The 9995-nt window shown below is 43.2% G+C and overlaps 1 protein-coding gene across 1 annotated transcript in view; it reads right to left on the bottom strand.

Annotated features, from left to right (window-relative positions):
- Positions 1-9995, bottom strand: part of SLC1A2 (solute carrier family 1 member 2) — a 145708-nt gene that overhangs the window by 21199 nt on the left and 114514 nt on the right. Inside the window, exon 7 of the mRNA XM_007129547.2 lies at positions 5447-5680. Coding sequence (XP_007129609.2) covers positions 5447-5680 — 234 coding nt within the window. The remainder of the gene's footprint in view (positions 1-5446; positions 5681-9995) is intronic.

Raw genomic sequence — 9995 nt, forward strand, 5'->3', positions numbered from 1 at the left:
TAAAAATTAAAAAAATAAAATCCAAATAAAATTTAATTCTAATAATAAAGAAAAAAAAGCCCATTGATTTGGGAGCTCAAATACAATCTTATTAAGATGCTAATAGTCAGCAAAATATTTTTGTTGGTTCTAGCTTTTGAGATCTACTCAGAGCTTCAAGTTCTCCTTTCCCTTTGGTCACTGTTTCCATCTTGGATTAAATATTGAAGCCCATGTGATTGCCCACATCAACTAGGCTGCCAAAAAAAAGTGTCAGAAAAGGATCAGCTATCAACAGTAAGATGGAATGAGGAATTTTTGAATGACCCATAATTTCATGCTAGAAACACTGTTTCCAACAAGATGACTACATGGGTTGTATCTAGCCCCTGGGAATTGCCCTGAGCCGGGCCTGCTAATGTTGAGAATGCTGGACAAATATGTTAAGGACCATTCAGCAAGAATCCAAGCTTCTAGGGCTTCCCTGGTGGCGCAGTGGTTGACAGTCTGCCTGCCGATGCAGAGGACGTGGTTCGTGCCCCGGTCCGGGAAGATCCCACATGCCGCGGAGCGGCTGGGCCCGTGAGCCAGGGCCGCTGAGCCTGCGCGTCCGGAGCCTGTGCTCCGTAACGGGAGAAGCCACAACAGTGAGAGGCCCGCGTACTGCAAAAATAACCCCAAAAACCTTTTATAGATATCTGGTTGGGAGTCTGCCTGCCGATGCAGGGAACACGGGTTTGTGCCCCGGTCCGGGAAGATCCCACATGCCGCGGAGCGGCTGGGCCCGTGAGCCATGGCCGCTGAGCCTGCGCGTCCGGAGCCTGTGCTCCACAACGGGAGAGGCCACAGCAGTGAGAAGCCTGCGTACCGCCAAAAAAAAAAAAAAGAATCCAAGCTTCTAGCAATTCACTGGGGACCCTCACAGACAGTCCAACTCCCTGATAAATGGTCATTGCCAATTCTACAGTCTCTCCAATGACATAGGGTAGAAAAGCCTGTGCTCTGGAGCTAATCAAAGACCCAACATGGAGTGACTTCACCCCCACTCCTCCCAGGCGTGGGATGGGAATTCACGACCATATGAATCCATCTCAAAGGCCAGAACTCCTGACATGTTCTGTGTCTTCTAAAACAGGGGACCTATAAGAGTAAGTGTTGCTGAAAGCCAGAATATTATTTCCATGTGGATAGAGGTGATGGGAGGGCAGGCGGATTTGCTTCAAAGTTTAAGTGGTATGGAAAGCAATGTAGAACATTCCAACTGCCATGGGAGTACCTTGTGGTCCATGCTCTTTTCTCTTATTCAAACGTTAGCAAACCGTCCCCAATGCAGACAGCACATTTTTCTCTCTTGCATTTACAGCCTTAGTCACAGCCCCTCCTTCTACTTGTCAGAATTAGGGCTCCAGCCAAGCTGGACAAAGACACCTGCAGAGGTGTCAGTTTCTCAGAGAGTGGGACAGGACCGTCAGCTTCAGGCATGCTAAGTAAAATGCAGATTCCAGGGCCTACGCAGAACCAAGGTCCCTGAAGCTCTAAAATTAGGGTCTCCTAGATCTGCATCTTATCAACCCACGGACCCACAAGCCCTATTAACAACCTTAGGGAAAACAGAGTCATCTTATGGGAACATTCTTTGTGATTTCAGGTCAGGGGTCTTTCTCATGCCTCCTCTTTGGTCTTAGGTGGGGAGAAGAAATGGATGTTTGGAGATCTCTCATTACCAAAACCTTATAAACCCAGGGAGAAAAGTTGGAGTCTGGCCCCATTCACATGCTGGGGTGCCATCGTACCTGGCTTGCTGCCCCAGCTGTTTCAATGAGAAGTTAGTGTCCCTTTATTCCTCTTTCACACACTCCCAGCCCTTTCCTAAGACCCTCTTTGAAGTTACCAGGACACCATGAGTGGTCTGGAATGGCAGCGTGGCTATGGTTGGCAGATGAATTCTCATCGGTATGAATCTAAGGACACTGCTGGGAGGACTGGAATATATCCATTATTATTACTGCATTCATTTTCCCACAGTGTCATCAAAGGGTCTTTAGACAATTCAACAGATTGGAGAAAACAACTGGTAAGGCATGAAAATATTCTTAATGTCACTACTGGACAGGCTTTGTGTCTTAAAAATCCATATGTACCTCATCAGTCCAAACTGGGACTTGAGAATTTTAACTCTTTTCCTGTGTTGACAGGCTGACATTCTGACATTGTTTTTTTGGTTCCTGCCTCAGTGGCCATATGACAGTCTTCAAACGTTGCTAATAATAACTGTCTGGTACTTGAGATTCTTCTTTTCTTTATCCAGATTAGTTTTAACAGCGCACTCGGAAGTCAGAGGGATGCAGAGAGACGTGTCGCGGGCCTTCCCGCTCCATTCAGCTGCCCTGACACCAGCCTCTGTGCCTATTGAGAAAACGGGGTCAACTCTTCCCTTGCACATCCCCGTTCGGTCCAACGTCTGAGGAGGTGGAAAGTATATTTAGCGCTGGCCGTCCCAGGGCTTTTCCCCTTTGGTCATAATGGCAAATAAACCCTGAGTTAATTCTTAGTACGTGACTCCTGCTACAGTGACTTTTTTTAAAAAGAAATTCCTCATCTAGGCAAGAGCCACATTTTAACCAAAGATTAAAACCATATTTTTTTTTCAGATGAAACACAGGGCAAGGGGGAGATATGAGTCTAATGTTTGTGGTCTTGGTCAGATAACCCAAGAATTTGTCTTTGATTTAAATATGATTTTGGGTTTTCCCTATGCTTTTACGATTTACCTTTGTCTTATAAAGGGACTAGGATAATTGTCTAGTCATTCAAAAGAAAATATAATGATAATATTTTGAAATAGTGTAGATACCAAAAACCATAAAGGTATTGGAAGAAAATATAAAGTTATATTTTATAAGATTTGGCGGAAAAGATATTCCTAAGCAAAATCAAAGTTGTAAATACCAAAGGAAAACACTGACGACTTTGACTACATACAAATTAAAACCTGCTAGTGGCAAAAAGCGCTGTAAGTTTTTAAGACAAATGTCAAGTGAAGGGGGACACTATTTATAACATATGACACACGAGTTGACATTTCTATACGTGTAGAGAGCTGAAAACCAATCAGGAAAGGATAAACACCCCAACGGGAAATTAGGCTCACAAACAATTCACAGGGCAGAGGAGGGGAGGGAAGGATGGTCTAAAAGAACATAAAAAAGATGTTTCCCCTCGCTAGTAATCAAAATAATGCAAATTCAGTGCGATCACTTTTCACCAATAGGATTTGAAAGTATTAAAGTGACAGATAAGGTTCAGTGCTGATGAGCAGGTGGGTAAAGGCACGCTTGTATACCCAGTTAGTGGGTACATAAACGAATGTACTTTTCTAAATAGGAATCTGGTGATACGTTTCAAAACCATCAGTGTGCTTACCACTGGATTCAGAAATTCCACTTCTAGAAACTTATCCTGAGGGGATCACCAGACATCCTTGCAGAAATGTTATTTACAAGGATGCTTGTCACAGCCCTGTTTAATAGACAAGGTTTAAAGGTACATTTGGGGTGGGGGATGTATTGTAGTACCTACAGTATATTATTATGAAGTTTAAAGATAGCAGTAATAGATATGTAGTAATAGATATAGTAAGAGCTACATTAATAGATGTAACATAACTTTTATGATATGTTGACGAGTGAAAATAGCAGTGTACAATATCTCTACATAATAAGAACTGGAAATGTACATAACTGTAAAGATTAACAAAAAGGTTACTACCAGTTATCAGTGGTGTTGCCCATTTTTTTTCCTCCAAAATTTTATACACTGTCTGAACTTTTTCACAATGACCAAACACCATGCTCATAACCAGAAAACAAAAATAAAACTAAACATGATGGTTTTTATTTTTGAAAAAAAAGTTAACTTTTTCACCAAAAAGAGAAAATCTTTATGGATAGAGATACTTAGCGATAAGAAATGTATAGGACCAAGAAGGAAAAAGGAAATTTTGAAGTGTTTCCCTTCATCTTGGGAAACTGAATGCAGAATCTAGATCTCCCAAATTGTATAATTTTAGCTTTTTCTGAAACCTCACGTTCTACTAGTACAGAATTCTCACTGATTTGCAAGATGGAAATATAATTTGGCTTTCCCAGGTTGTCACCCTATTGGCCTGTTAGGTCACTTAAGAAAAACCTGACTGACTGCTCAGTAGTTTTAAAAAAAAAAAAAAAAAAAAAAAAAAGCAGTCTCCCGTGTCACAGAGCGGCTGCCTCCCTGGCAGTGAGTGGTCATGGGTTCTGTAACAAGGACCTGCCAACCTGTGACTCCAGAGATAACGCTGAGCTATGGGTTGCAGAGTTTACTTGCCTCCCTGCCACCTGCTTTATGGCCTCAGTCTTTGTTTTGTGACCCAAGGATACACGTGCAGAAATAAAAGCAACTATTGCAGGCTGAAAGAATAAAACTCTTTTAGTCTTTGAAATTCTGCATTGCTGGCGTTTCTTATGTATCTGTTTTTGTTGGGTTGTTGGTTTTATTTTTGCTAAATTCAGTCCAAGTTGATATAAAAAAAAAAAAGAGGTTTTTTTGCTTGCATATCTCTGGAGTCCTCACTGGCTTCTGGGAGGCGCTGGGACTAGGTAAAGAAGAAGGAACTGACTCTAGGTCAATGTTAAGTCAAATCAATGCCAACCTGACTTTCCTCAAAATCAATGGGACAGGATAGTCCATTACAGGTTCAAAGACTTGTCTGATTTCCGGTTTGTTTGAAAAATCTCACCTAACCTACCATTTACCCTGCAAAACCTTGTTCTCCTACTTTTGAAAAATTATTCCAATACAGTGATATAATAGCCTTTCTCAAATCACAGGTGAGAGAATTTCTTAAATAAAATAACATCCTGGGGCTTCCCTGGTGGCGCAGCGGTTGCGCGTCCGCCTGCCGATGCAGGGGAACTGGGTTCGCGCCCCGGTCTGGGAGGATCCCACATGCCGCGGAGCGGCTGGGCCCGTGAGCCATGGCCGCTGAGCCTGCGCGTCCGGAGCCTGTCCTCCGCAACGGGAAAGGCCGCAGCAGAGGGAGGCCCGCGTACCGCAAAAAAAAAAAATAAATAAAATAAAATAAAATAAAATAACATCCTGTTACACCCTTTTGGAAAACATTTAAAACTGAACTAATGCTATATGTGGCAAATTATGCCTAGAGATGAATAGCATGTATTCACCTGGGAAACAGTATGAGAACATAGTTCCAAGACAGCCACATACCAGCAAAAAGTTCATCAGAAAGCTTAAAAGTTCCTCCTAAAAGGAGCGAAGAATCTAAAGTGTTCCACTTTTTCAAAAATATTTTAAAAATATGTGAAAAGTGTTCTCACTGAACGCTGCGATGGGAAGGTTTTGAAAAAGGAAATGACAAAGAAGTAAAAAGAACGAGCAGAGAGAAACAACATTGATTTCTTGTGTTCTCTACCTGGAAGCGGTACCCAGGGCAGTGATCCAAGCTTGGAAAATTCCAGCAAAAAAGGAGAAAGGGTTTTTCCTGGTCACTAGAAAGTAAATCAAGGGGAGAAAGATGCCCCCATGGATGATGAGGCCGACGATCACCGTGATCATGTACATCCCCAGTTGTCTAGCAACCACTTCTAAGTCCTTGATCGCAATGATCTTCCCACAAATTAGGCAGGCGATACCTAGGGGAGAGTACCTGAAAAACATAAAAGACAAAAAAAAAAAAAAAAGCATTGAAGAACTGGTGTTGGGCTTCAGAATTTAAATCAGGGCCCTCCTTCGTACCACACCCTGAGGAAAATCCTTTGTATTCCTGTAGAGTGTTGCCAAAAGAGGACCATGAGATTCAATAGATGCTATATTTTGCTTCCGACTAACTGCATTATCTGAAATATTTCCTATGGACCTGGTGGCCCCTGCCTTGATGAAAAAATCCCAAGGCAAACTTTGTTGCTCAGGTAATTTTTTAGGGCTAAAGGAGACACGCTTTACCACCTCTTAAGTAAGCACCAAGATAAAAGTTGAGAGACACCTAGGTTACATCTTTGAGAATCTTATTTGATTTCTCTGTTCCAGATCTCCTTCCTTGAAAATTGAGAATAAATTTAGAGCTTCTCAGGAAGCTCATTAGAGTTTCACCAATTTACAAACACTGGTGTTTGTAAGTAGTGCTTTGTTTTTGCCTTGGAAGGAATCTAGGAAATACATTGAGAGAGAGAGAGAGAGAGAGAGAGAGAGAGAGAGCTGCCCAAACAAGAAAACCATCTGAGCCAAGAAGCATGTTTAGAGAAATGTGGTTTTATTACTTCCAAGTCTGAAAGTGTTTCTTTCCATACCTACTCCAACAGTAATGCTGGCTGCCATTCATCATGTTTCAAGAACATGGGGAGACATCCACACACTTAATTCTTACAAAAACCCTAAAACCAAGGAATCGTTATGCCTGTTTGGCAAATGAGGAAATTGAGGTTTGGAAAAGTTAAATAACTGGCCCAAGACCATGAAAACAGGAAGGAGGAGGAGAATAATCTCAGATCTGTGAAAATCTACCACTGGGGGTTTTCATCCCTACCAACGAAACCACTTCCTTGAAGGAGCAATTGTAGCTTTTTGTACATAAGCAGACAATTTGTTCTCTACCAATCTATCCTAAAATAGACTTATTTTATATTTCTATATTATTATTATTTTATAGCATGCTTGGAAACAACCTACTGTTGTCCTCACTCTTGAGTCAGCTAACCATGCTCTCTCTCATCTTGGGTATACTTTTTGCACATTTGGCAATACCCTTTCTTTATTGCCTAATCTGGTGGTGTTGGAGCATGAACTTGTTCAGCCTGTAACACTTCTGACTGAAAGGAAAATGTTTGTGGGAACGTTGACACCTTATTAAGAATTATGAACATATTTGAAAGAAAGACTGTGGGGCAAATGAAGTCACGCTCCCAGCCTGGGGAGGGGAGTCAGGAAAAAGAGAGGGCCAGCAAGCAGATTTGGTGGATTTTGTTTTTTCAGTTGTTTGGAGCAAAAGCACTTCCTGGGTTAAAGCAAAGCCATGAGGAGTAGACGAGAGTCATATACACAATTACACGAGGCATGGAGCTTGTCCAGCCACTTACCAGCTATATGACCTTGGTTAGTGACTTATTCCCATTTTACAGATGTGCAAGTCGAGGCTTAGAGAGGCTACCTGCAACCTCATGGGATTGCTGTGAGGATTACGTTTTTGAACATGCATATGTACGCACTATCAAAAGTCCCTCCCCCATCCCTGTCAGTGCCATTAGTTCTCTGACTCCTGACACCGGAGTCCCTTACAGGTTCTGTCTCCACACATCTACCCCATGTCCCCTCATGACCTATGCATAATGAGTCAAGTCTGAGTTGAAGAGGTTTTCTAAGGCATCTCACAGGCTACTGCCACCCAACTGCGGATGTTTTTACGTGCAAACTATTTTTTCAAGGGGAATCTTCTCCTGAAAGATCTGATTTGTAACTGACACTAAGTAGTTAAAACATGAGCGTAGCTACTCTCCCTGAGGAGCATCTAGCCTGTAGTCTCCGTTTCTCCGTTCCTGGAGGTGAAGGCTGGTGATGTCTGATGGCTGCTTTCCCGGGAATTAGGGAGTCAAGTCATTAAACCTTCGGCTTTCCCACCATTTTATATTATCTTGCTGTGCCCATAGTCACAACATCTCATAGATCAGTCGGGTGGTCTCAGGGGCCAGCTCTGTGTTCCCTGAGATTGTAAACAACTAAGCAGAATGCAATTTCTGACAAAACCAACAAGGATCTAGCTTCATAAACCAAGAGACTAATTCTTTCCCAAGCACCAATCACCCCTTAAAGATGTCCAGAAAAACACAAATACAAGCTGTTTTGGGTGCCATTCAATTTTCCTGCTCTTCTAGGACAAGCGATTTGTAGAATGGAGAGAAAATGTTTTCAAGGCTCTTTGCCAAGCAAGACCAGCTATAGAGACCCCTGGAGAACACATCTGCCAGAGCCAAATGTCAGAGAGAGGTAACAGGTTATCTCCAGAGCACTCAGCTCTCTGGGAGAAACCTGAGTCCCCACTATAAATGGACAGTGTCATTCAAAGGCCAGAAGGTAGAGTGTTAGGGTAAATAAAGATGGCAAGCAGGAGCCCTAGTTAACCCAAACACTTTGGTCTCTGGAACTAGAATGGGCATTAATTAGGAGAGGGAAAGAGACTTCGTTCTATGATGGTTTTTAGGGTCATTACTTCCCCGCACCTGTTTTCAAAGCAGGTAGCTTAAGCCTCCACTCAGGAGCTGGAGCTTCTGAGTTCCTGGGTTTCCATATTAATGAATTACCTTGTTGAAAACATACTCAATGGAAAAGAAAAGGCAAATGTTCAGGGCTCAAGGTCACCATTTAAAGTTTCTGAGATGAAGCAAACAAAGCTATAAACTAAAGTGCATAAAGAGGCTGAGAGCTCCCGTGAGTGTTCTGAAGCCAAGTGATGCCCAGAAATTGTTGGACCAGTTTCTAAATTAGAAGGACATAACTACAGAGCTGGGAGAGGGAATGGCTCCCATGCTGCCCTGAGACTGGCTATATCCTCAGCTCTGGGCTTCATTTTCAAAGCCACTGATTCATCCAGGACTGGCCTGTGGCATCTTTTTCTTACTGTTGCATCACCCATTCTTGCCTCTGCCCACTTTGCGCCTCAGTCCTTGTCACCCTAAGGTTCCAGCCAAGATGCCCCCTCAGGTCTGCTCTCTACTCCACAAACAGCACTAACATACCCCGAACTCAGTCAGTGCATCCATAGACTTCTGCCTCAGAATTACCTGCCCTGCCTGAAATAATATGGATCCCCTGGACCCACCACAGACCTATTGAGTTAGAATTTCCTGGAGCTGGCCTTGGGACATTTATATTTCAAACAAGTTCCCAGGTAATTCTGATGTGTTTGGAAATCAATGTTTCCAAATAAATCAGTGTTTCCAGGAATAAAATCTGATCTGCAACTGATGAAATACAGATAGTCCGTGGTTAGTCTTTGGAAACCATTTACTTTATTTAGCTGCCCCTTATTCAAGGCCTTTGGTTTTAACCCACTAAAGTGATAAATTTGGGACTTTCAGGCATAGGACAGATGGTGGGCCAGACACCTGGAGTGGAGATAAGTGGAGGGACTTTCTCAGTCCTGCCATAAAGCCACTCTGGTTCTGTCCCACAAGTTGCCAACAGCAACACCACTCTGCCAGTTTGGGACAGATTTCGAGAGAACTCAGAGTTGGAAGAGTCTGTCAATAAAGACTTAAACATACATTCCAAGAGTTACCTAAGGTGCTCTCGGTACTCAGGGTAAGGAAGTAACACAAATCTCCACTTTCCCAGTCCACTTAGGGTAAGGTTCTGGCTATCCACGAAGTGACTTTTGCTGAGAGTTACCATATGAGGATTAGAACTTTTCATCAGGATAGAGTGAAAGTCAGTTCATGGAGCCTCCAGGCTCCATTATATCACCAGTGCCTAAAATTGTTGTCGGCATGGAAGAGGTGCTCAAAAGTATTTAGGAAGTGAAGGAATGAATGGATGGATGGGGGGACTGGTGGATGGATGGATGGTGGTGGTGGTGGGTTAACTGGAGGGGGAGAATTGAAAGGGTGAGCAGAGATTTCACTTCTCACTTTATGTTTCTACGGTGGTGAGATTATGAAAAGTTTTACTTTCTATTTAAGTTTTGCAGATTTTGAAAAACATGTTTTTGTTTTTTGTTTTTTTGAAAAACATGTTTTAAAGCACTTTGTGAAAAAATGAGGATATGAAAATCACACCGAGGGCTTCCCCGGTGGCGCAGTGGTTGCGCGTCCGCCTGCCGATGCAGGGGAACTGGGTTCGCGCCCCGGTCTGGGAGGATCCCACATGCCGCGGAGCGGCTGGGCCCGTGGGCCATGGCCGCTGGGCCTGCGCGTCCGGAGCCTGTGCTCCGCAGCGGGAGAGGCCACAGCGGTGTGAGGCCCGCGTACCACAAA

This window comes from Physeter macrocephalus, chromosome 16, assembly GCF_002837175.3.
Source record: "Physeter macrocephalus isolate SW-GA chromosome 16, ASM283717v5, whole genome shotgun sequence".
NCBI lineage: Eukaryota > Metazoa > Chordata > Mammalia > Artiodactyla > Physeteridae > Physeter > Physeter macrocephalus.